Genomic DNA, 27438 nt, shown 5'->3' with positions numbered 1-27438 from the left:
TATGAAGATCTTGCAATATATTTTTCATGGTCATGGTTTTTAATTTGGCATTATGACCGCATTTACAGGCCGAGGTTGAAAAAAAGTGCCGCTTTTACGTTTGATACTCAAATTATTTACGAAGCTAATGGAAAAAGTGAGAGAGTTGGACGAGCTGATGCCTCTGATGCATGGCTAAAGTAATCCCATCTGATTTTACCACACTCCAAACCCTTTGGCATGAACTCCTAATTAACTGATAAAATCACTGACTCACTATTATTCACATCTGAGAGGTTACAAATATCACACATCACCCATGATTTATTATTTATATTTGTGTGTGTTTTTTCGCACTGGGGAGGAGATAACTGTGAACTGAGGCCTAGATTAAGAGGCACTGCAGCTATTCATCACGACTCGGTCCTCAGAGAGAAAAAAAAAGGCTTGAGCATTATGAGGTGAGAGCAGCGGGAGCATCTCTGTTATTCACAGACGGGAGAGAAGATGTTTGAAAACCAGCCGGTGGTTGCTGAGTCTTCCCTCAGTGCGTTCCTATCGCACATGTCTGGGCAGCCTTTGATCGTGATGAAGAAACGGAGAGATGATGCCTGTGTTCAGGCATGTAGCGTTACAATGCACTTCATTTTCAGGGGAAGGGCGCGCGGCTTTCGCCACCTCATCATGATTATGCAGTCTATCTGCTGCCTTTCATGGGTTTATTGATCAATGCCGGGGATTCAAAGATGACTTCATCAGATGCTCAGATTTCTGGCTTTTAAACATCTGGTATTTAAAAAAAGTTGAAGCTGCTATTGAAGGTCAAAATCATAAAATAAATAGATCCTCCAAATTCCTCCAGTATTAGTGAGCTCTCCCTCTGTGACACTGCAATACATTGTCACTCCCAACTCGTCGTTTTTGTGCGCGTTTCGCTTTTCAAAATAAACTTTCACTGTATGTTTACTTACGCAACAAAAGCACTCGGCTAGGTTTCGGAAATTATGTGTTTTGGGTTCAAATAAATATTTTTGTTCAATACAATAACAATATGGTCAATAATAATTAATTTGTTGTGTAACTGGTGTTAGTTAAGTATATAACTGAGGTAAAATAAGTTAATGTTGACTTGAAAGTGAAAAGTCTGTGTTTGTCCCAACCGTCCACCCTGACATCCATCCTCAGTGGACTTTGTCGTTCTTTCATCAGCGCCTAATAACGATGTGGATGGGTTGACATTGGAGTTAGTTAAAAGCCTGGTGCGTCTCATTCAGACTCTCAAGGGTTCCTGGGAGGGAGAACGGGTCGTCCATGGAGCTCCAATGTGGTTAAAAAACTACTGAAAACACAAGAAATGATCTAAACGTGACAAAACCGTTCCTCCATGACATTGAACACGGCACTGTATTTAACATTTTTATTTGAGTCACGGCCAACAACATTGCCTTCCTGCTGAAAATCAAAGTGTGTATTAACCCGTGCCTGAAAATAGTCCCCAACAAATTCTCTATTTCCTACCTTATGTTGGTTAAAAAAAACATTTTTTTAGAAAATGAAAAACATGTTTTTTCTTTTAAAGATTTTCATCTTTGGTAAGAGCTAACGTGAAAACCGAACAATAACGCCAACTTACCCTTTAAACCCCTGTTTCTTGTTTTGAAACAGCTGAATTTAACAAGAATAACTGTCACCTACAAGCATTTTCAAATGTTCAAAACTGAGCATATCTAGCATGATACAAAACTACTTTGAGGGTAAAACAAGCATCAGCCCCAGATCAAAGGTTTTATGGTTAAAGTGTTTTTTCATGATATTATCTTACCTGAGCACTAGATGTTTTTGGTGGATCTCCGCTATAATTATCTGGCTTATTTATCTCTTCTGTTGGAATGTTACTTTATTATTTGCATGAATTACAGAGCGATGTAAGCAGGAACATGGCGCTGTTGATGTTACTTTAAAACCAAAGCAGTTATGGTCTTTAAGCCACTTAATGTGGTGGTTATCTCAGGAAACGTGGGGTGTTAATAACTAGGAATGTGCTGTCGTTAACTGTGTCGTACTGTGAAGAAGACACATTTATCACTCCACTGCATTGCTCATTTTCACCAAGAAATAAATCAGTTCCAACATGTGCAAACCAGCAGCTGCGATTTTCAAATTTGTAATCTGCTCTGTGATATTTCCCCAGCTTCTCATATTTTAATTTTCGGAGGCTCCCATTAAAAGTCTGTCCCTGGCAGATTCGCTGCTCTGGCTCTCCAGCTGCATGTCGAGAGAAACCTCAAATCCGTTTGCTTGTGAGGATAAACACCACAGAACATCAGAGTGCTTGAGATAATTGAGATGATTGATATGATCGCTGCTCGTGATCTGAAGGCGAAGCCATGTTTGTCACCCGAGAGCTGCCGAGGAACCCGTGACAGTGCCAGGGAGATGTGTTAGTGGCCAGTGGTTAGTGACGTTTTTAGGGGAGAGCAGTTTCGATGATAGGCCCGGTAGCAGACCATGAGGAAAGTTTACAGGTTAGTGTTAGTTCAGTTTTCCCTCTACAACTGGTGTTACGTTAATATCTTCAGACAGCAGTTTGGTTTTAGTCTCAAACATGCTTTTACAATTCACATATGAACATATTATATTACATTTTTAGTTAAATCGCTTTTTTCAAACCCTTAAGATCACATTCTGCTCAAATTGCGCACAATGTGCAACAAAAAAATACATAACATCTATTTCTATGTATTTTTATTTCAAAATCCAATAGTTTTTTCTTCCTCTAAAACAAAATATGACGTGTTCCCATATAAGATAGCACCACCTCGCTATCAGAAGCGTAAAGGGTGTCTACGTCACTTCTCTGCCGTCCAACTATGGTCACTTCCTGTTCACTGGTTGCAAACAGCCAAGATGGCAACGGACAAAAAGTCAAACTCAAAGCTTCAAAATGTCAGTCCACAAACAAGCGGGTGACGTCCCAATGACTATTGTTCAACATCTTAACACGGAAAGCCAAACTGGAATGTATTGCGTCACATCATTTCACATGTTTGATTACCCCAGATTAAAAAATACCCAACCTATTTGCTGCCGGGCACAAGGCTCATCTTTCGAGACTCCTCAAGTCTGTCCTCTGACATTATAAAGGCAGACTTCAAACTGGTGGTTTACGAGCGCATCAAAACATGCAAGCTTACGAAAAGCCTTTGAACGAGTCGGCCGTCGACAACATGCATCAGGATATGCCGCTATGCTTCGGCATCCACGCACCTTGAGTTGGCACATTCCAGCTTGTGTACCCTGATTTCAACCCTCAGCTTGTCAAACAGCCCTTTTTATGAAAAAAAGAATTCACATTAATCTTATAAAGTACACATATGCAATGTACCCTATTAAACTTTAAAGTTATTAAAGTCTCAAAAAGGCATTTTTTATAGTCAGTCTCATTATGTCGTGGAAAAATTCCAGTTTTGTGAGTGCTCTGCCTGTGGGGACGTCCTCAAATGTGCGCAATAAATACTCTTTAAAAGGGCCATTTAGGAAAAATTAAAGACTTGGGAGCTTTGATTTGATTCTAGTTTGCATATTTTATTTATTAAAAGATGACAGTTGTATTAAATTACAGCATGTGGCATGGCAACTGACATGATTTCTGGCAGCAGTCATTAATGGGTCACGAGGACGTCGGCCTCTGTGCCCAGTGGAAAGCAATCCAAGCGCTCAAGTAATGTACGAGCACACCATGGAGACACAGCAGGCTTTAGAGAAGAGACAAGAAAGCTGCTTAATGAAGAGAAGGATTTTAACATGTTTGTATATGTGTAGTGTAAGTTCAGGCCAGAATATTCAAACGACGGCAAGCATCAATCTTTTATTTTATGAACTATTATTAAAGCAAATACAAAGTAAATCCCTTGACAATTTAGATTGTGTGCTTGACTTTTGCTGCAAGAAAAAATTATAAAAAGTGACAAATTGGTTGAACTAAGTGAAAATGTTATCTAATTAGGTAAAACAGATGTCGACAAAGATAATTTGCAGAAGAAACAGGGTAATACAGTATCACATTATATGTTCTATTCAGCATATCGCAAAATGTTTAAAATTGCAAGAGTATCGCGATAACACCGTATCGTGACATGAGTATCGTGATAACATTGTATTGTGAATATCGCGGTAACATCGTATCGTGACAAGAGTACTGTGATAACATTGTATCGTGACAAGAGTATTGCGATAACATTGTATTGTGACATGAGTATTGCGATAACATCGTATCGGTGGGCTTCTGGTGATTCCCACCCCTAATGCACCTGTACCAGCAGTTGCATTAGATAGACTGCAAAAAAACACAGCAGCTGATGAAGTAACTTTGGTATCGATGACTGATTTCTCTCCTTTTCGTCATTTCCTGCCGTGGGTCGGAGGTTTGCTCTCCCTCTAAATACAAGACTAAATCTGGTAACCCAGGGGAAGCTCAGAAACGGGCAGCTCAGAAATCTGGCCTTGAAACGTGTTGACCAAAAGCTCTCCTGTTTAGCAGTCCGCCTGCCAACTCAGAGTCTAATAGGTGTTGCCATGGCAGAAGGCATCTGTGTGGAATCAGTAAGTAATAGCTCTGTCTTAGCTGAAGTGGCTCACACTGCCTCTCCACTTTCAGCAGCAACAGGGTTCACGAGGATTCTCAGAATTTGGGCATGTATTATTGCCGCTGACTGCTGCTCGGCTTTTCCATTTGCGATGCTCTTTCATTAATCAGCATTAACACTGTTTAATGGGGAGTCCGACTGGACAATGCTTCATCCCCTCTCTTTTTTTTTTTTTTTTTTTACCACATTCTAAATTAAAAGCATTGGATTTGTGCAACGTGCTGGTTCTCTCTTTAAAAAAAAGATGACGATGATGGATGTAGTGGCTTTTATAAGCTGGTGAGAGTGTAGGTAATCAATATAAATACAAGTCACTCACCAGAGTTACATCCTGACCATATTCGGCCCCACAATAATGCATGATTATCATTTCTTATGATCAGTGTTTTTTCTTTTTTTACGAGCTCCAGTGATCAAGCAGCAACTGGGTCACCTCGTTTAGCGAGAGTCTGAGGGTGTTACGTTTCCCCTTTTCAACTTGCATCAAAGGCGACGCGCTTGATCGGAGTGATTTCTTAAACATTACATGTTTCTGTTTCATCTCCCCTTTGACGGAGCTGTGCAAGATGATTACTGTATTTTCTCTAACATGAGGGGATTTGATGAAAGAAGACAATAAGAGCTGCAATAACAAGAAACAGAGTTTCGGAGGAGAGAATGGCTTCGTCTGTTTGTTTCACCCAAATTGGAAAAGGATTTGAGGCTCACGATTTGTGGCACGTTTAGGACCGCAAACGAGAAAACTTTCATGGAGTTCAGTATTTATAGATCTAATCTGCAATATTACGGTTGGCTTCACATATTTATATGGGAGTTTGTCGTTTTGTAGGTTTAAAAGCTCGTTGAAATAGTGAAAGATTGCAAGAAGTACAACATTTTACATATTCTTTTGGCTTTTTTCGTGATCATGTGTTCAAGACTTTAAGCAGCAAACTGAGATTTGTGCATTACAATGCAGTGTGAGCCGTGAGCCCTCTTCTGCTGCAGAAGGAGAAACGGCTTCGGCTGAAAGTCAATTGCTTTCACAAATCATGGATGAGTGGTCGATGCACTGAGCGCAGGTTAGCGTAGCAAATGGAAACACCTCAGCGGGACTTCAGAATTTTTATCTGTCAAAGAAATAAATGGGAAGATCTGGATGATGTCGCGGTGGGGGTGGGGGGGTTCAGACTTTCAGCCGAATGTAAATGAGACACTGGCGAGTCTGATGGCGACAAGAGAAGGAACAAGAATACTGTGTTTTACTGTAAAGGACAAAAATCATTGAGATCCCCAGAGTTTATGCTGGAAATGTGACCTTCTGGAGAACACTGTCTGATACTCTCCATGTCATCATCATGCAGCGTCTAATACAGTATTTAAAAGGTTTTTTTAATATACATGTAGTGTCATTTCCATCTCTGAAGTAGTTATGTTCTATTGTTGTTTTTTGCCTTCATTTCATAGTCCTTTTAATCCCTAAGGATTTTTTTGACTAAACCATGTATTTTTGTCGTGTTTCAAACACGGGAGAAAATAGTAACAGTTTAGTTGTACAGGAGCGTGATATTGTCGGAGACGAGGTTGGAAAGACTTTTCCTTTTGAAAGAGCCGTCAGAGGTTTGTTATTGTCACCTGCAGATGTGTTGTTGAACCCGTCGTTGGCGGAAACGCTGACCAATTTTTTGAGAGGAGGGGCTTAAAAAGACAGGAGCACAAACGGAGAAATGCAGGTTTATTCATGAAGACATTATGAGAAAAAGATCATGTATTAAAGCACATAAACATGTTCCCGTAGAAACCCAAAACACAAGTATGAGCCTGAAATTGAGCATGATATGTGATCTTTTTTTGTGTTTATTGTCCTGAAGGCACAAGGCAGACCAACAAAAAGCCAGATATGTTAATAATTCATCCCTGTCTTGTATTTCATGAAAATGAGACCGCCGGATCAATAATCTCCACTTGCCCCGCACGTCTCCATCGTGCATCAGTGCAGGAGTCGGTGGCGTGGCTCCGTGGTCAAATAAACAGAATCACAATAATAACGGAGTGCTTTTGTTTTGGCTTTTGTTTCCCTCTCGGCTGTTTGGTATTCGGTCAGCGGACACCTTAATAGCACGTCTGGGCGAAGTCACAAAGGACAGCTGCCAGAGCTGGTTTGTTATCCAGCTGACAGAAACACTTCAGATAGCCTCTTGCTTTAAGGTGCACATTACACAATACAACGCTGCTTGGTGTAACAGTCACTATTCTTTTCAATATTTTACTTGTGATGTTATATATTCTGGTTAAAATCTAAGTTCACTTGTATCTAGACTATGCAGCTAAATCTAATATAAATATTATAAATTAAGGCTGACAATTCTTTAAGAAATGAGGAAAGTATCGCACAGCATTTTTGACTAACCAGTCAATCTTGTCTTTTTTTTTATATTGATGTATCTTCTCCTTTCTCTGGGAACATGGACACTTCTGGGCTCGTCGTGTGGGTGGAACATATGTATATATGTGATGCTGCAGATTTGTGAATCTACGTGTTTGTTTTGGGTGTTTTTGTACATTCAACATGTGAACGTGCAAAATCTCTGCAGCGGCGTACAGTTATGAATGCATGTACGAGAATGTAGACGCGAGTCAGTGTACGTATTTAGATAGGTGAAGTTGGAAGCTTTCAGATGTCAGCGGTTAATGCAGTAAAAAACTCTCATGTATCATCTTTATTCGTCTCTGTTATTGATCCGTTTATGGAATTGCTTTTGCCGTGATGCAACGCAAGGAGGAGGACCGGTGCACATGGATGGCGCTCACCTCTGACATTGTCCATGAATCAACCTCTAAATAAAAAATTGACTCGTAACCTTTTTTTTTCTTCTTTTTTCTCTCTCGTCGTTTCCTGCAGGGTCAAGGCGAAGAAAGGGGTGAACCTGCTCGAGACCAAGTCGAAGAATGCCCAGTGGAAAGTGGACTGGGAGATCCAGTCCGGTGCCAAGCACTCCATCACCACCATCGACGTGAACAAGAACAAAGCAGTCAAACAGGGGTAAGTCAACCGCCCCGAGGCCCGAGCACACCTGCTGCTGGAGCAGAGCTGTTGATTGCTACCCTCGCTGATAATTTGTCTTTCTTAACAATGACCAAAAGGTCCCTGAAAAGGTCTCCTTGCATGTAACAGTCAGAGTTCACTCTCTGATTAAAAGGCAGCTTTTAAAAGCATACACGATTCTCTGTAGATGCCCCCAGGAGCTCCAGGAGATAAAATACAGCTCTGGCCCACAGCAGACAGACTCAGGCATCCTCTGCTTTATAGCCCAACGTTAAATGAACGGAGATGCTATCTGCTTAGTCTCACTACATCTGCTGCTAATTCAGTCGACAGTGGACTGATGAGGTAGACCGTTTTGACTGCGGGCATTAAAATACCTTTGAGATGAGATGAGAGCAGTAATTATGCTGAGTTCTACGGTAAATGCAACTTTATAGTAATAGTGAAACTAGAGTTGCTCAGTGATTTGCAAGCTTAATGTGGTCTAAATGGTTAATGGCATGTTAATGCATTCAGTAGCTTGCCTACAACCTCAATGATGCTGTGACTAGGTAGTATAGGCCTGAACATGAAGAGTTTTGTGCTCATGGAACTGTGGTTACAATATCGTAACCTTTTGATTTTAGAACATCTGCCTCCACTCCGGTACAATGAAGGTGAATTGGAAATGGGATGGAAACCTTTGATGCACACACAGCAGTGAAACATTTTAAACAGTTCAACAACAACATTTCTTTCCATAGCCTCTTTCCTCACTTCTGGCATTTCTTTGGTAGAAAGTGTTTCCAATGAAAACTGTTGACAGTGAAGTTTATGGGTTATCCAGAAGAACCAATAAGCAGTTTCTATTTTGCTGTTTTTCAAATACCACTGATGATGTCTTCAAGCCACACCTAGAACTACATTCATCTAAATTATATAGAAGTTGTGTGCAAAATGGATGCCACCACAGGCAGGTGAAACAATAAGTTTCTTGTTTTTGTTTCTGGAATTAGAGTGAACTGATCCTTTTTTTACAGCTGCTTACACATTAACACAGTCAACATCAATCACATTTTTTCTTTTTTTTCCCGTATGGGTGCAGTTTGGCCTGCCTTTGAGCGAGTTCACCGAGGGAAAACAACAACAAAAAACACACAAACAACTATCAATCACTACATGTGATACGTTCAATTCATCAAGAGCCGTGGCACGGGAGTTCGGCCGGTTATCACCGAGCCTTGGAGACATCAGCTGGTCTAAATATTGGCATCCCTGTGGATTCCCTTCTGGTTGGTGGAGAAACAGGACGGAGAGGAAGAAGAAGGCAGAGTGGCCTCACCTGGAAAAATAAAACCACCATTCCACTCTTGTTTACTTCTTAGCGCCATAGTTGGCAGCCCCTTCTCGCTATATTTAGTGACCCTTGTCATGTAATCTTTGCCACCCTGTCACCACGTGTGAAATGTCCAGTAGGGGGTCAAGCACGGGTAGAGAAACAACGTGTCATGCTCGATTTGGTGAAAGAACCCAGTCAATCCTGTGACCGCCTCAAGCCAAACAGCCAAACAATGGCCCTCTGAAGTCATAAAGTCACAGGGCCACTTCATGTTTTGATGCTTCATTCCTATCAAATTGATCGAATGTGAGCGTAAAATCTCTTTATAGAGAATAAAGCACTTGAAGCCTCTGAAGATTCTCTTGGAAATGTACAGACGTGTTGAGAAACTGGTGCTTTAGGTAGTTTGGAGGTCTGGATGAAGTCTTTATTTGGATCGAAATGGTGTCAAATAAAAAAAAGGTTTTAAGTAATAAATATCAATAACGTATAACCCAGTGATTTAAGGCGAAATCATTCAAGGTTTTTCATTGTAGTGGGAACTGACTTCACCAGAAGAGTCTGGAGCTGCTTATGATCACGACCTGAGGTGGTTATTAGTTGCTTTAATTTAAAGCTGCTCCATGCATATTTTTATGTAAATTGTTGCACCTTTTATAATACAATGTGGCAGAGAAAGTCAATGGTCAAAATCTGGGTTTGTTTCTCCTCGTCTATTCATGCACTGCATTCTGTCAGTGTTTCTTTTAATACCTTTTATATGTGAGAACTTGTTACTTTGAGGCAGTTTTACAACAATATGACGCTTTTATTTTCATAATAACACATTTTCCGGAATTTATATATAGCTTGGATAATGTTCTGCATGCATTTTCAGACTTAAATATCACTAAATATATACTTTCTACCAATTTAATCGCAAAAACACGCCAGAATTTAAAGGAGCCACACAAAGGTGAATCATTTTAGTTGCTTCTTTAATTATAAATACAATTGAGTCCAGTGGGAATGAGTCTTAAAACACATAAATTAGTTTTTTTGTTTCCTTGTCTCAAAGTCAATGTTTTTTTTTAATGTGTTTTTGGTTTAACAAAAGCTGAAGAGATTTTAACGTTTTAACGAGTCAATAAACTGCCGTCAAGTCGGACAGTTTTCAGCTTCAAAGTATACACAGGAAGTCACAGACAAAATGACTTCCTGTTAGTTACAAACTTTAGGCTTCTTGTAGTTTACAGATCACGTTTGGATTTATTCATATGTGTTTATTCATATATATTTATGTAGAAATGTGTGTGTAGCTGCATCCTTTGTTCTTTTTATGTCTGCCTGTAAAATACATTACCACTAATTTTGATGTGTGTTGTATTAATAATCTTTATTATTATCAACCACTCAAGATATGTAATAGTCAACAATCGAGCGTTAAGTATTACAACTACACATAAAATAGGAATTTTCTACAACACGTGTTTGCTGTCAAATCTAAGAGCCAATCAGTTCTCTGATGTGGCGACAGCCAGGTGTTTCCCATCATTCACTGAGCCACGCAGTCGGTGGAGAGCTACTGCGGCGCCAGGCTCTGAAATTGGGGGCCGCCTCGCTCTCGTGAGATTATCGTTGACATGTGTGCATGACATCAGAGCAAGTCGGGATCAAGTCGGACACAAATCTAACCGGCATGCTTTGCGCGGCGATCGCCGGCGATCGATTCTGCGCAGAACTGGCTCATCTCGAACGAACCTATTATTGTCAATCACCAATCATCATCACGTTGGACCCGCGATGGTTGGCAGCTTGAATGGATTTATTGCCAAGTGCAGGGAGGACGATGTTTTCCCCGACTTCCTTAATTACCACTGCATAATGCACCAACAAGCATTATGCGCTACAATGCTAAACATGAAAGAGATCATGGATGTGGCAACGAATATCTTCATAGACGGCTGTTCCATGCGCATCTGGAGAAGGCTGACTGTATAATAATATTATACAAATATTAAGTCCAAACACCGTTCCACCATGACTGATGACCATTTGGTCTGCCTGAGGCTAGCTACCAGCAGCTACTGTCCGGACTATGCAACCCTGCTGGTTCCATTCAGTGCAAGTCATCAGAGTAAAATGCAATGAGCAAAAAATGTACAGAATTGTATTGTGTCATAAGGGTTCATACAGTTATGCAAGGTACGCCAATATTGTAAATATAAAGTATACTCGGTATATTTCTACATTAATAATGCTATATATAGATATATATATATATATATATATATAGACATATATATATATATATATATATATATATATATATATATATATATATATATATATATAGACATATATATATATATATATATATATATATATATATATATATATAGACATATATATATATATATATATATATAGGTATTTACCATTATTAATGTAGGTAGATCCTTTTGAATTGGTCATTTTAAAAGTAGCTTGCCAGCCAAAAAAATTGTGGGCCCCCCTGCTTTATAGCCTAGCGTTAGTTTCTTACTTTACGCTTCAAACATCATTAAAGTGGATGTCATTTCAGAAGATCTTGATAAACAAAACGTGTGAGCATTATAAACTAAAAGAGATTATTTCCTTCAATAATTAAAAATCCATTGGCAGAAGCCCATTGGCTTTTTGTTATGGGAACCAGTGATGCCAACTTTCTGTTGTACTTCAAAAGTACCTCATCCCTACCACACTCTATAAACTCCTGTTATGTAGTTTAATAGTTGAGTTTAGTTATCACCCTTTCATCACCTCATTTGTTTTATCTAGATAGAACCCTACTCTTTTAATCCTGCTGCAGGAGGAAAGCCGCCGAGTGCAGCCGCCGAGACTTTGCAGTAATGAGCCCCAAAATACATGACTTCTCCAAACAATTCTTCCCCTAATTACCCAGTTCAATTCAGTAGTACGCAACATTCTAATATGTTTTTTTAAGTTCAATACTTGTTCTCATTCGTAAGTCTTTTTTGTGCAGCAAATAAGTAACTGCACACTATTTAAAGCCCCTCCCGCTCCTCACAGACACACTCAACTCTCCCCACTGGGCAAAAAAAGAGAAAAGAAGACAAATACGCCAGCTTCATTTTTGCACCTCATTGCTGAACACATCTAAGTCCCACTTCTGTTCGTTCATCTGGTGTTGTTTACTCAAAATCACCTGAAACCGAGGAAACAAGGTGAAAATGTTTTCCCTCGGGGGCGTGTCGTCGATCTCTTCATCCCTCTCCTCTCTCTCTCTATTATTCTCTCTTTAGCTTGTGTCTCTCCATCAGATCACTCTTTTAGACATTGCTGGGATTATTCCCGGTATTTATTCCTCTGTAACCCTCCATCTGGTTCCCCCAGTCACATTCCCACAGCATCGCGTTGATAACGCCACATGGAACTGATGCATTATTGATTGCGGTAAACGGCCTTTCACGTGAATAATGATAATAAAAAACAGAAATAACTATCCCATTTATAAGATGAGGTGTTCTTTGCTCTGAATAATTCAATGTTAAATAACGGATTGAACAAGAAAAAAAAAAGATCCAGAGCACCTTTTTAAAGAGCCAATAATGACTCTGGACAAAAAAAACTTCCGCAGGACTGACATAAGTTGCGCCGTTATTCTGAATAAAAATGTCCGAACAGGGAATTGGGAGGTCAGACTCATTCCACCATTAAGCCAGCAGCAGACAAAGAGCCGACTGTGTATGGCAGCTGCCATGGCACCCATGCACACCACTAACATGACATGTCACACGTAAGGCAGGGCAGAGTTTCAATAATTATAATGCCAGTGCCAAAATACCTGCATCCTTAAAGTGATACCCATACGAATAGCGTACTTACATCCGATACCCATCATGCAGCTCGTCATGCAGCCGTCATGCAGCCCGTCATGCATCCCTTTTCACAGAGACTAGATTACACAAACATCCTGGACACAACATTATCAATGCTGAACTTTATGTTGCAATGGGCAGGCTGACCCAAGCTGTTTCTCCCTTGCCTCTAGGCTTTATGCTAAGCTAGGCTAACTGACTTCAGCTTAACACGCAGAATAACAATACATATTCCTTTAAATTCAAACTTTACTTTGATAAAACACCCCTGTACTTTGCTATAATGCTTTTAAAAGTCAACGTCATAGCCTCACGGTGCTGCGTCTGTTTGGAGCGTCGGTTGAGTGCATTTCTCCGGATTTAAACACGATGCGCTTACGTGGTTAAAAGTCTTGTGCATCCCCGGCTTCAGCGTGGACCGTTCTGAGCCCTCTGTTCTCCATCGCTGCTGTAACTCTGCCTCACGGTTCTTTGATCCTATGAACTCTTCCCTGTTAATCAGTTCAAACAGACCTCTGATCAAAGAAGGAAAGCCTCCTGAGCTCAAGAAAAGCCCTGAGCTACAGCTTTTAAAATATATACTCTGTGCTATGCAGATAGACAGGGCGTCGTTAGCTTAATGGAAACAAGGCCGGACTTTTTTTGAGACTCGTTTACGTCCTTCCTCCTTGTTCCTCTCCTCCTCCGGTGTGAAATCACTCATTTAAGTTTTTACTTTTATAAATGGCTTAATGTTGAATTTGAATTTGTTCAAAAACATCATATATCTACACCAGTCTTTCTCTCTCTTCTTGTATATTTACATTTATATTTATTTATATATTTGTAGATATATATTTATATGTATGTATATATTTATACAGGGGCGACTGTAGCTCAGGTGGATGAGTGGTCGTCCCGAAACCGCAAGGTACCCGGCTCGATCCCCGGCTCGATCCCCAGTCCTCCCATAGCTCACATGTCGAAGCGTCCCTGAGCAAGACACCCAACCCCCAGCTGCTCTCCGGGCGCCTCAAAGGGCTGCCCACTGCTCCCCAACCAGGGATGGGTCAAATGCAGAGAAGAATTTCCCCAAGGGGACTAATAAAGTGCATATTTCTTTTCTTTTTCTTATATATATATATATATATATATATATATATATATATATATATATATATATATATATATGTATGTATATATATATATATATATATATATATATATATATATATATGTATGTGTATATATATATGTATGTGTATATATATATATATATGTATGTGTATATATATATATGTATGTGTATATATATATGTATGTGTATATATATATATATGTATGTGTATATATATATATATATGTATGTGTATATATATATGTATGTGTATGTGTATATATATATATATATATATATATATATATGTATATGTATGTGTGTTATAGCGCTTTTGTTGTTTAGTTAGTCACTGTACATACTTATATGACTGGGACCATAGTTTTTTCACGTGCTCAGCTGATTGCGCTGTGCAAACCGCAGCTTCTGCCTGGAGCCGGGCCTGTGATCCCTTTGGAGCTACGGAGAAGGGCTCGGGGATGCAGGTCAGGTGCTAAGAGGAGGGCTAAAATGAGGAAATACAATCAGAATCAGAATCAGAAACTGTTTATTGCCAGGAATGTTTGCACAAACGAGGAATTTGGTTAGGCGGAAGGTGCATACATTAGACATTAGACATTAGACGAGACAAACAACAATCAACGACAGCAACAGTGCAATGATGTCCAAATCAGATAAAGATAAAGTGCTCAGACAACAGATAACATTAATGTAAGTGTATGTTAAAGTGACGTGTGTTTAAGTTAAAGTTAAGTGTATGTGGCATGAGTGTTTAAATATGAATTGTGCAGTGGAGTGACCGGTAGGAGGAGAGAAAGAAATAAAGAATAAAAACAAATGGTCCGAAAGAATGGTCCGAGAATAGTCCTGTGATAGAGTCAGTCAGTGGGGAACCCGGGCTCTATTGATGAGCCCGACTGCCGACGGGAAGAAACTGTTAGTGTGGCGTGAGCTCTTAGTCCTGATGGACCTCAGCCTCCTGCCAGAGGGGAGGGACACGAACAGGTTGTGTCCAGGGTGAGAGGGGTCAGCTGCGATCTTTCTTGCCCGCTTCAGTGACCTGGAAGTGGACAGGACCTGGAGGGATGGCAAATTGCAGTCAATCACCCTCTCCGCAGAGCGGATGATGCGCTGCAGCCTGGCCTTGTCCTTGGCAGTGGCTGCGGCTGCGGCATGCCAGACGGTGATGGAGGAGCAGAGGATGGACTCTACGATGGCAGTGTAGAACTGCACCATCATTTTCTTTGGCAGGTTGAATTTCCTCAGCTGCCTCAGGAAGAACGTCCTCTGCTGGGCCTTCTTTGTGATGGAGCTGATGTTCAGCTCCCACTTGAGGTCCTGGGAAATGATGGAGCCCAGGAAGCGGAAGGACTCCACAGTATCGACGGGGGAGTCACACAGGATGAGAGGGGCGGGTGGGGCTGCATTCTTTCTGAAGTCCACAACCCTCTCCACTGTCTTCAGAGCGTTGAGCTCCAGGTTGTTCTGGCTTCACCAGGTGGTCAGTCTCCCACCTGTAGGCAGACTCGTCCCCACCAGCGATGAGTCCGATGAGGGTGGTGTCATCCGCGAACTTCAGGAGCTTGACGGACTGGTGACTGGAGGTGCAGCTGTTGGTGTACAGAGAGAAGAGCAGCGGGGAAAGAACGCAGCCTTGGGGTGAACCGGTGCTGATGGTCCGGGAGCCTGAGACGTGTTTCCCCAGCTTCACGTGCTGCTTTCTGTCAGTCAGGAAGTCTGTGATCCACCTGCAGGTGGAGTCGGGCACGTGCAGCTGGGAGAGCTTGTCCTGCAGCAGAGACGGGATGATGGTGTTAAAGGAAGAGCTGAAGTCCACGAACAGGATCCTGGCGTAGGTTCCTGGGGAGTCCAGATGCTGGAGGATGTGGTGGAGGGCCATGTTGACTGCATCGTCTACAGACCTGTCGGCCCTGTAGGCGAACTGCAGAGGGTCCAGGAGTGGGTCAGTCAGGGTTTTGAGGTGGGACAGGACCAGGCGCTCAAAGGACTTCATGACCACAGAGGTCAGGGCGACGGGCCTGTAGTCATTGAGTCCTATGATCCTGGGTTTCTTGGGGACGGGGATGATGGTGGAGGCCTTGAAGCAGGCTGGAACGTGACATGTCTCCAGGGAGGTGTTGAAGATCCCTGTGAACACTGGAGACAGCTGATCAGCGCAGTGCTTCAGGGTGGAGGGGTAGACTGCTTTGCGGGGTTTTTGTTTTTTAAACAGTCTGTTGACGTCCCTCTCCAGAATAGTGAGGGTCGTCACTGGGGAGGGCGATGATAGAGAGGCGTGAGTCCCTGATGGACTGGGGGAGGGTGGGCTGATGGGCCTGTGGGGGATGGCGTCAGGACTGCTCCATTGTCTATCAAAGCGACAGTAGAACTTGTTCAGCTCGTCTGCCAGGCGGAGGTCGTTCATGGCGTGGAGGGTTTTCGGCTTGTAGCTGGTAATCTGCCTGAGCCCTCTCCAGACAGAAGCAGAGTCACTTGCTGATAGCTGTTGTTGCAGTTTCTCAGAGTACAGTCGTTTAGCATCTCTCACCGCCTTGCTAAACCTGTATTTTGACTCTGTATACAAGTCCTTGTCCCCACTCCTGAATACCTTGTCCTTTTGCAGCCGTAGCTTCCTGAGTTCCGCTGTGAACCAGGGTTTGTCGTTGTTATAACTCACCCTGGAGCTGGTTGGAACACAGCTGTCCTCACAGAAGCTGATGTAGGAAGTTACAGCCTCTGTGTACTCATCCAGACTGTTAGTGGCAGTCCTGAATACATCCCAGTCGGTACAATCCAGGCACGCCCGGAGATCCTCCAGAGCCTCGCTGGTCCACCTGTTGAATTTCCTCACCACAGGTTTGCAGAGCTTTAGTTTCTGCCTGTATGAGGGAATCAGGTGAACCATGGCGTGGTCAGAGTTTCCCAGTGCAGCGCGTGGAACGGCGTGATAAGCCCCACTGATTGTGGTGTAGCAGTGGTCCAGAATGCTCTTCTCTCTAGTAGCGCATTTAATAAACTGTCTGTATTTAGGGAGTTCGTGGCTGAGTTTACCTTTGTTAAAGTCCCCAAGGACAATAACTAAGGAGTCCGGGTAGGTCCGCTCCACACACCGTATCTGCTCGGCGAGTGTCCGCTGTGCGTCCTGCGCATTGGCCTGCGGCGGCATGTAAACACCGACCAGGATGAATGAAGCGAACTCACGGGGGGAGTAGAAGGGTTTGAGGTGGATGATGAGAGATTCCAGGTCCGGCGAACAGTACTGTAGAATCACTGTTACGTCGTTACACCAGCCGTTGTTGAAGTAGAAACAGATTTCTCCGCCCTTCGTCTTGCCGGAGAGCTCCGTGTCGCGGTCCGCTCTGAACAGCTGGAAGCCAGCCAGCTGGAGCGCGGAGTCCGGTATCGATCCACTGAGCCAGGTCTCCGTGAAGCATATAACGGAGGAGGACGAAAAGTCTCTGTCTCTCCCTACAAGAAGCTGGAGTTCGTCCAGTTTGTTGCACAGTGAGCGGACGTTGGAGAGAAATATTCCCAGCAGCGCTGTACGAGATCCCCGTTTACGGAGACGGACGAGCGCGCCGGCACGTTTTCCTCTCCTGCGGCGTCTCACTGCGTGAGCCAAGTTGAGCACACCTTTCACAATAATGTCCAGTAGTTCCACAGAAGTTAAAAAAGTTGGAACTAAGTCTGCTGGAGTTGTTCCCCTGATGTTCATGAGCTCATCTCTGGTGAAAGAGCTCCGGGAATCGCCGCAGAAAGCAGCTTTTAACACAAAAACAACAAGAAACAATGAGCACCAACACACCGAGGCAGCCATCTGCGGCGCCATCTTGTTAACAACAAACCCTCGGTACCGGCGATTCTAACGGGGAACGTGAGGTCTTTGGCAAATAAGACGGATGAGCTCGGCGCGCTGGTAATGACTGAGAGGATCTTCCGTGAGTGCAGCATCATGTGTTTCACAGAGACATGGCTGCACGCGGATTTTCCGGACCACAGCGCGTCGGTGCCCGGCTTCAGGACTGTACGGGCGGAACATTGAACTGTTAGCCATGGGGATGCGCTCGTATTATTTGCCGAGGGAGTTCACGTCTGCCATTGTTGTCGGCGTTTACGTTCCACCATCAGCTGATGCTGAGAAAGCAGTGGACACCATACACTCAACTGTGTCTAGTCTGCTGAGTCAACAGCCTGGTGCTTTTATGACAATAACTGGTGACTTTAATCACACAACACTGGACAAAGCTCTGCCTACTTTTCTACAGTATGTAGACTGCCCCACAAGAAACAATAAAACTCTGGACCTCCTGTATGCAAATACTAAGGATGCATACAGGGCCACTGACCTTCCCCCCCTCGGCAGGTCTGATCACGACCTGGTCCTGCTGACACCCAGGTATGTTTCTCTGGTGCAGAGGCTGCCTGTGACCACCAGGACTGTTAGGAGGTGGTCTCAGAAGGCTAATGATGCCCTGCAGGACTGCTCGAGTCTACTGGGATGTGCTGTGTGGACCACATGGGGTGGACATCAACAGCATGACTGACTGTATCACAGAATACATTAAGTTCTGTGAACACACCACCATACCATCCCGGACTGTGTAATAAGAAGAAAGCTGCTTTCAGGTCTGGGGACAGGGATGAGCTCAGGTGAGTCCAGCGCAACCTGAAGGTGAAGCTCAGGAAGGGCAAGTACTCCTACAGGAGGAAGCTGGAGGCCAAACTCCAGAAGAACAACATGAGGGAGGTGTGGACCGGGATGAAACAGATTACTGGCTTCAAGGTGGGAGGGAGACAGTCAGGGGGCTCCCTGAAGAGGGCCAACGAGCCCTAAACTGTTTAGTTCACAGCCCTCATCCGTCTCCCCCGTCCTCTCCGTGACGACTGACCAGGTGAGAAGACAGCTGGAGAAACTCCACCAAGGCAAAGCCGAGGGACCAGATGGCATCAGCCCCAGGATCCTAAAGACCAGCTGCAGCACCTCTACAACCTCAGCCTGAGGCAGGAGGAGGTCCCGGTGCTGTGGAAGACGTCGTGCCTGGTCCCTGTCCCAAAGAAGTCGATTCCATCTGGCCTTAATGACTACCGACCGGTTGCCCTCACCTCCCATGTGATGAAGGTGCTGGAGAGGCTGGTCTTGGCTCACCTCTGGCCGCAGGTGAAATCGTCGCTGGACCCTCTGCAATTTGCTTACCAGCCTCATGTGGGAGTGGACGACGCCATCATCTACCTGCTGCAACAAGCTCAGTCGCACCTGGATGGAACCGGTGTCTCTGTGAGAGTCACTTTCTTTGACTTGTCCAGTGCATTTAACACCATCCAACCACTGCTACTGAGTGAGACGCTGCGGGTGGTGGGGGTAGACTCATCCACCATCCCCTGGATCACTGACTACCTCACAGGTAGACCACAGTTTGTCAGACAGGGCCGTTTGCTGTCTGGGACGGTGGTCAGTGATGTTGGAGCCCCACAGGGAACTGTTCTGTCTCCCTTCCTGTTCACCCTGTACACCACTGACTTCTAGTACAACACGGAGTCATGCCATCTGCAGAAGTTCTCTGATGACTCTGCAGTGGTCGGGTGTATTAGGGATGGACGGGAGGAGGAGTACAGGGCAGTGGTGAGTGACTTTGTAGAGTGGGCCGGTGAGAATCACCTGCTTCTGGACGTAGCCAAGACCAGAGAGATGGTGGTAGACTTCAGGAGGAAGGCGACTGCTCTGAGTCCTCTGAGTGTTCTTGGAGAGGACGTGGACATGGTATATTGAGTATTTTGCATTCCTGATATTTTGTGTGTGTCTTTTTTGTGTCTTCTATGTAACTTGTTTGCGACTGTGACAAACTAGTTTCCCCTTGGGGATGAATAAAGTATCTATCTATCTATCTATCTATCTATCTATCTATCTATCTATCTATCTATCTATCTATCTATCTATCTATCTATCTATCTATCTATCTGATCTGTAGGGAATGGTTACCTGACTTATTTTCATTGTTCATTTTATTAATGGAAAATAATGGATAACAGACTACAAGGAAGTTCGTAAAAACACATTTCCTTGCGGAGTGATAATTTCTTTTTCTGCTCTGAAACCTTCGGCACTTGTGACATTAATTAGCTAACACATGCATAATTTAGTATTCTGATGAAAAGGTCACCCTCTAATCCCATTGACATGCCCCGAGGACGTGTATTAAGACGTACTGTAACACGGCAGCTACTGGAGCTGTGCGGAGAAGAAACGCTCACTAACTACAGTAAAGACTGTCGTGGGTTTGGTTTGGTTAACATAAAGAGATGGAAACCTGAAGGTTTTTTTTAAGAAAATACTGCATCACTGATTCAGATCTCAGAAACTGTAAAAATGGCAAATGTAAACTGTGGCTTTATGCTTGAAATGGGGAGGACAAATGTAATTTTTCTTCCTTTTTTCTTCCACTTACATTCTTTTTTCAATTCACTCTGAAGCGTTCCCCTGTAACCCAAATCGGTTCATTGCGAACATCATTTTTCCTTCCCTCCGGCGCGGTGGCAGTCGACACTGTATTGAGCGGTGGTACATGCACTCACTCCAGTGGGCCGTAATTGATGACAGCTTCAGCGAGTCACAGACAGACGGGGGGGGGGGGTGTTTGTTTTCAGTGAGTGATGTCGAGACAAATAGGCTGAGATCTCATCCCGGCATTCCCTGAGAGGAACCGGTTGTGGGCGGAGACTCGTTTAAATAGTTTGATCCGGCTTTCATTAACGGGCTCCCAGGGCCGAGAGGTGGGACAGGTCCTTTTGCTTTTTGTTAAAGGGCAGACAGAGAGCGTGTCACTCTCCGCTAAAGGTTGAGCTTTCCCGTCACGGGTGGCGAGAGATTTAATTTGCCCCTTCGCCACCGGTGAGACGGTTTCCCCATTCGGCTTGTTCGACTCAAGGATTACGAATCCAACAAGCAGGATTTTCATAACAGGAGGTTTCTGTTATCACCTCTGCATCACTTGGCATGTTTGCAACAGTTAAACGGATAAATTCTTTTGGTAACTTTATACCCTTCAGAGAGAAAGCGCTCCCATTATTTCATGCAATCAGCATTCAGAGCAATCAGGTTACCAACCCAAAAACTATCGATCGGACGCGAGCAAATCTGCAGCCGCTGCAATTACGCTTGTTTGAAAGTTAGAGGCGGATCCACATTTGCAATCCCCTCGCACAAGCTGCACACTCGGTCCTGAAGATAGGAGCTAGCTAGCAGGATTAGGGAGCAGTGATTGTTTATTGACAAGACCCGCACAATGTTTTCAGTCCGAGACAATCGCTGATTAGTTGATATAATAACTCCGTCTAAGTAAGCAGGAACGCCATCAGAGACCCGCCATTCCTCATCAGCGTGAGCGTCTCTTTAACTGCAGCGCCGCACATAGGTGATAAAACCTAGAGGAAAATACATTTTATTTGAGTACAAATAAGTGGTCATCAGGGGAGGCGTGTGACATGATGAAGCTTTATCTGCTGCATCAGCAAGACAGAGAAACCCAGTCTCCTATGAACTACTGTGTATACAGCCTACTAGTAATATGTACAAAATATTATGGTGAATTATCTGGATTGCAATCATGGAAAAACTTGGTTAATGTTTGGGAAAAATGGCGGCTTTGGTTTGTCAATGTTAACCTTTTCAATATTTAACCAATATTAAAAAATATTAAACAGAGATCTGTTCAACCAGTGAGTGAAACACCTTGAACACACACACACACGCGCACACATGCACACGCACACACACAGACACACATACATTGCCATGCAGCTAAAAAAACAATGCCAATTTACCATAAATCTTACAGTGTTATCATAGATAAAGAAACATTCAGTAGAACAAGCAAGAAAGTACACTATAGATGTTTTGGAAGTTAAAAAAAACATTCTGACTTTCCCCCAAGAAGACATTGACATGTGCTTGTTTTGTTATGTAACGTCACAAAGTCTCTGAAGCGTATTAATTTATTTGCGGTAGTTAGGTTGTTGTGGTCGTGCACATTTGTCGCATCTCGTGTTTTTGCAGAAACGTACAAACAGCAACCGAATTGAGAATTTTCTCCTCATTGGGAAAAATACATTTTCAACAATACACACTTTGAACATATTTTTGTTGTGAAAATCACGTGTCACAGTTGGTCCTCGTGGGCTTTTTGTTGGTTTAAAGATGGTTGATGAAAAGCAAGGAGGTTCAGATGAATATCAGCGGGGCAAAATGAGAGGAGGAGACATGTTGGTGCATTTACATCAAGGCTCAATCCAGGTGCCTAAAACCCTAAGTGTTGCAGAAAGATTTATATTCAGGGTTTGTGACCACACAACAACCAAACAGGGATTATGACACTAAAGGTATTAAATTCAATTATTAGATTGTGAAAAGGCTTTCGCAAAGTTTCAGCTTCTTCACCTCAACTTCATTTAATCAAGAAAGGCGTAAACCCGAAACCTCTTGTCATAATTGGACAACAAAATCATATTAACCAAATCCCACGACCAGCGATGGTGGATCTTGTGTTCACGTCATAATTTTTTTACATCAAGTAATGAAATATAAAATGTGTGCAAGTGAAGAGCGGTGACTTTCCAAAACAGAAGTCGGTCACACGGTGACGTTTAGGACCCTGCAGCCATGTGAGCGGCCTTCTGTGAAATTAAATGTTATTATGACAATAATTCCATCAATGAATACAGCTGAGGCTTTTGCTGGATGGGTCACATTGATTACGCAACTCCGGAAGTCATAAGCTAATGGCTTCCATTCGTCATTGGATATTGATTCAGAATACTGGGATCAATCTTAAAACTGTGTCAGCAGTCATTTCAGTCCAAAAACAATAACCCTGTGATATTATTTTCTGTATATTAAACACTGCCCCTCTTTGTGACATGCCTTCAAATACACCGATCTAAACTTTTAATACAGAGCAAGTGCTAAAAGACATCATCTGAAAAGTTTCTCCTGGGCTCTGAAGCTCGTGGCTGCAGCGCTTCACATGTTGAAATCCTTTATGAATATTATGTAAAAACGTTAAAATGAACTGCAAAGTGTCGACAGTTCACAAAATAGCATATTTAATCATAAAACTATCCAGTCAACAGTTTTATTAGCAGATTTAGTCGGTATTTTTCATGAATATGTTGCCGCAACTGACTGTTTTAATTTGTGTGATATATATATATATATATATATATTTCTTTTTTTCAGGGATGTTTTGGGCAACGTCGAGGTCATGCAGTTGGATTTCGAAATGGAGAACTTCACCAGCCTCTCGGTGACCAGAAGGATCAACTGGAACATTGACTACAAGGGGCAGAACCCGCCTCCTGACTCGGAGAAGGTCGTGACGGAGCTGACTGTGGTGCAGCGGGACATTCAGGCCATCCTCCCTCTGGCCATGGTGGGAAACATTTAAATGGTTTAAAGTTATCTGACTAACTGCTTCATCGCTTTTTTGGAAAAACCAAAATAGCAGAATTGAAATGCCTTGTTTTAAAGAAATTGTTCCATTCATATTTTTTGTCAGATATGATCAGAATGCATAATGGCATTGTTTCACTGTGGATATCATGAGTGGGTTTAATATCACATAATCTGTGTCTTGGTAAATACTACACTACCCATTGTGTGACTACACCTGGTTGGTTTCTTTAAAGCTTAAATCTCGGTCATGACTCAGTAGTGCAGGAATATTAGTCTTCAGGCTGACGTGAGGTTATTATTTATAAGATACTGTTTTCTACGTATACAATGTTTTTTTAAAGTAATAATTTATAATAATAAGTATTAATGAATAATAACAAGTAATAATGAATAATAATGAGTAATAATTAATATTAACAAGTAATAATTCATCATAATAACAAGTAATAATTCATCATAATAACAAGTAATACTAACAAGTAACAATAATAACAACAAGTAATAATTATTAATAACAACAAGTAATACATCTTAATAATAACAAGTAATAATTATTAATAATAAAGATACAAATAACAAATTATAACATTATTTGTATTGCACGTTAAATGCAAAGATGCTGTCCAAGGTGCTGAACAACACATCAAAACAACACAGTCTCACAGTGTTGAACCATAAAAACAGAGCGCAGCCTTTAGGAACCATTTATTTCATGAAGGACTTTTCAGATTTTCCACGGCTAGAGCAGCGGTGGAAAATCTGTTAGTGGGAATAAATGGATCCGGCTGCAACCTTTGTGTTCGCTCTAGACATCCAAGTCGGACAAAAACCTTTCAGTGTAGCTCATGATTCGTTCTCTTTTCATCATGAATCCTGAGGGCCGCTCTATCTGCGCCGATGCGGTAGCTTTAAATATCTTCCTTTAAGACTGCGTGCACTTGTAAATAATTCAAAAATGATCACGTATCCGACGTAATACAGACGGATCGTAATGAATGGAATCAACATCTTGACTCGCTGATTGTGAAGAAAGTCAACCGTTCCTGGAGCACTCGGGTTTCTATTCCTCCTCTAATTGGATCTCTTCTCCTCGCTTTGTGAAAGATGCAATTAGTGAAGGTGGTAAACAGATTACAGGAACAAAGGGAAATCAATTAAGCAGGCACCCTCTCAGTATTCCCTCAGCGCGGCACGCATGCGCGGCCGCGCAGGCCAGTCGAAGTGGCCGCGCAAGAGATTTTTCAGACCGGGCACATTTTTCAGACCGCACAAACGATTTTTTTTCCAGTGGTTAAAATTTTTTTTGCGCCAGTGTTTCTGAGATAGGAGTGAGCCATCTGCGCAATAATAAGATCTTTGATGTGTCGAGTCTTCTTGGCCAATCAGCGTCCCGTTTCTCGACATGCGCTCTCTGTACCTCTGCTAGCGCTCTGCCTCCGTTAGCACCCCCCACCCCCGCTGTCCTCCTCCAGGCGCCAGGAGTGAAGCTCGCCCAGAGCGCCACATGAGCTAGGGCCGGCGCTGTTTAGGCTCCTCTTGGCGGGCCCTGCTCCAGCAGCTATAGGCTACCATGGCGAAAAGAAAGACAGAGCAGGCGCCCCAGAAAAAGGTCTGCCTAACGTTCAAACATGAGTGGCTAGATGAAATAGTCCAAACTGACACAGGTAGGATGAAACTTTCAGACAGATTTAAATATGAAGAATATGAAGTTATTAAATTGTTTATATAGGCTACCTTTAAAAATGACACCATGTCAATTTAATAGGCCTATAATTATTGTTAAGCACTGCGTTAGCATTTTGCAATGAAGTTCCACTAAATGTTGTACCTGCTGAGAAATGACTAAACACCTTTGATACTTTTATTTTTTTTATATATATCATTATCAGTCATAACCAGTGAACCAGTCATAACCTCCCCTTATTGAAGTTCAACAAAGATCCTTTAAGTTCAACTAAACTGACTGGTAAAACACCATCATTAAAATGTTCCCAAAGTCCAGCCATTATAAAGGATATTGAATAAATATCAACCTTGTATACATATTGATGCATTTGCTGTCATCTCTTTGAATCCACTATGGCTAACGCAGGCTTGTGGTCATTTTCGGCAGGTCGCGTGGTTGCGAATTGCTCACAGTGCTGAAATGTGCGCTCAGAAAAAAAAAAGATTTGCTCAGTGCTGAAAAAAATTAGATTGCACCCTTTTGCTTGATTCCTTTCCCTTTGTTGTCAATCTATACTTCTTCCGTGCCTTCTTCACTCTTTTGTGGTTTTTGCGTCACTCACCTGTTGGACGGAAAAATGGAAAATAATATAGAAGAGCAGATCTAAGTGGTGTCAGAGTAGATGTACGTCGGTTGCTGAATGAGGACGGCGCTTTGCAGTGTTTATGGTACAACCCTGGGAGATTTTTGAGTAATTGCAGAGAATATCCTCCATGGCAAACAAACATTTATGATACTGACACGTTTTTATTCAGCAGGATAATCTTTAATCAAATGCACTTCACTTTTGGGATTTTTGAAGTGTGAATACAATCAACAGAAGTAAGAAGCTAACGCTAGGCTAAAAAGGAACTCCATTCTTGTTGTATATATTGTATACATTGTTATTATTATTCTATCCTATTTGTTTTATTATTATAATTTTTTATATTTTATTGCATAAATGCTGCTATAGGGAAAAAATTGCCCCCTGCACGATTATTAAAGTAACGATAAATCTATCTACACAAAAACACATTTAAAAAAAACTTTTGACTTCAAAACAAGGGAACATGAAGTGCCATCCTGTTTCAGGCTCCTTTCTGCAGCTCTCTATTGCGGCTCTGAGCCTCTTCAGGAAGAAGTGTTTGGTCAGTAGCACTTTCTCGCCAAACATTTGCATAATTACAACAGTTCTTTGCATGTAGTGTACATCTGTTGCAGCATACGTTTCACTTCTTATCTCCGGCCCCCTGGAAACGTGTTGAGCTGAGTCACAAAATGAGATTTCTGCCTGTGTGACTTCCGCTTGTAAAAATGTACATTCTGAAGCAAGAAGATAGGAACTTCGGGTACTTTATGACTAGATTGGTAGTTAGTGTTGCTGTATGGTTTTAATGCTTCTTCTGCAGTCTCCAAGCACAGGATTCATGCTGTAACTAGACGGAGCAGTAAAAAATAGACTGGTGTTGTCATCATCTCCAATATTTTTAGTTGACAGAGAATATCAACATTGGAACTCCTCGATGTCGCTGTAAAAAAAAGGAGATTTAGCTCCATTTGTTTCAAAATAGAAAGAAAAAGGAAAAGACCAGTCGGGCTTGATCGTTTCAGAAAGTTTTCACACCCTGGGAATCCCCGCAATGCGTCTAATTAGTCTATCAAGTAGGACTGACATTGTTCAGCGATATAAATATTCACATTTCACTTCAAAAGCAAGTTTGAGACCATCTTAGATCCACTCAGTTGAACAGAACAGGAAACAAGGAAAAAAAGAGGAATTCTGAGTCCGACTAACGCTTCAAACTTTCACCATCCGGCAACATTTATTGATTTATTGAGTTTCAAATCCGATGGAGTCCCGCAGCTCGGTCACCTGGAAAGATGAGGCTTAATCCATCATTTCAGTTTTTGGGACTAATTGAGTTGTAAATTATATCCAAACAAAAAGTGGACGTCTCAGTACCCCCTTCCCATTGTTCATGATTGATGAATTGAAAAAGTCGATCTTATCGGAGCAAACGGCCCAACTTCATCATGATGGCAGGTTGTTGGGAGGCTTAACGGGACGGTGTGTGGTGTCACGGTTCTGTGGCGCACAATCAGGTAATCAAGTAACGACTTCACTCACTCACCTCGGATCACTTTGAATCGCATTAAGTTAATTATCATTCCGAGCTGTATCGAATCGGTGTAAATTATGAAAAGATCGGATTGAGAAAAAAGCACGAACGAATGCCTCCTTCTGAATATAAAATGTGTTTTTGTTGATGTTTGTTTGCCTTTTAAACATCACCCACTAAACTTAATGAGGGTTTAGGGAACAGAACTTCTGACTGCCTGCTCTTCGTGGGCTGCTGCCAT

General features: G+C 42.4%; 1 protein-coding gene across 1 annotated transcript in view; it reads left to right on the top strand.

Moving 5' to 3' along the window:
- tmem132e (transmembrane protein 132E) overlaps positions 1-27438 on the top strand; it is a gene marked incomplete at both ends in the record, with an annotated part of 132574 nt that overhangs the window by 47915 nt on the left and 57221 nt on the right. Inside the window, 2 exons of the mRNA XM_079237078.1 lie at positions 7507-7647; positions 23154-23346. Coding sequence (XP_079093204.1) covers positions 7507-7647; positions 23154-23346 — 334 coding nt within the window. The remainder of the gene's footprint in view (positions 1-7506; positions 7648-23153; positions 23347-27438) is intronic.

Source organism: Taurulus bubalis (genome assembly GCF_910589615.1).
Source record: "Taurulus bubalis genome assembly, chromosome: 2".
NCBI classification, from domain to species: Eukaryota; Metazoa; Chordata; class Actinopteri; order Perciformes; family Cottidae; genus Taurulus; species Taurulus bubalis.
The sequence above is the reverse complement of the archived record's forward strand: the minus strand, read 5'-3'. Positions and strand labels throughout refer to the sequence as shown.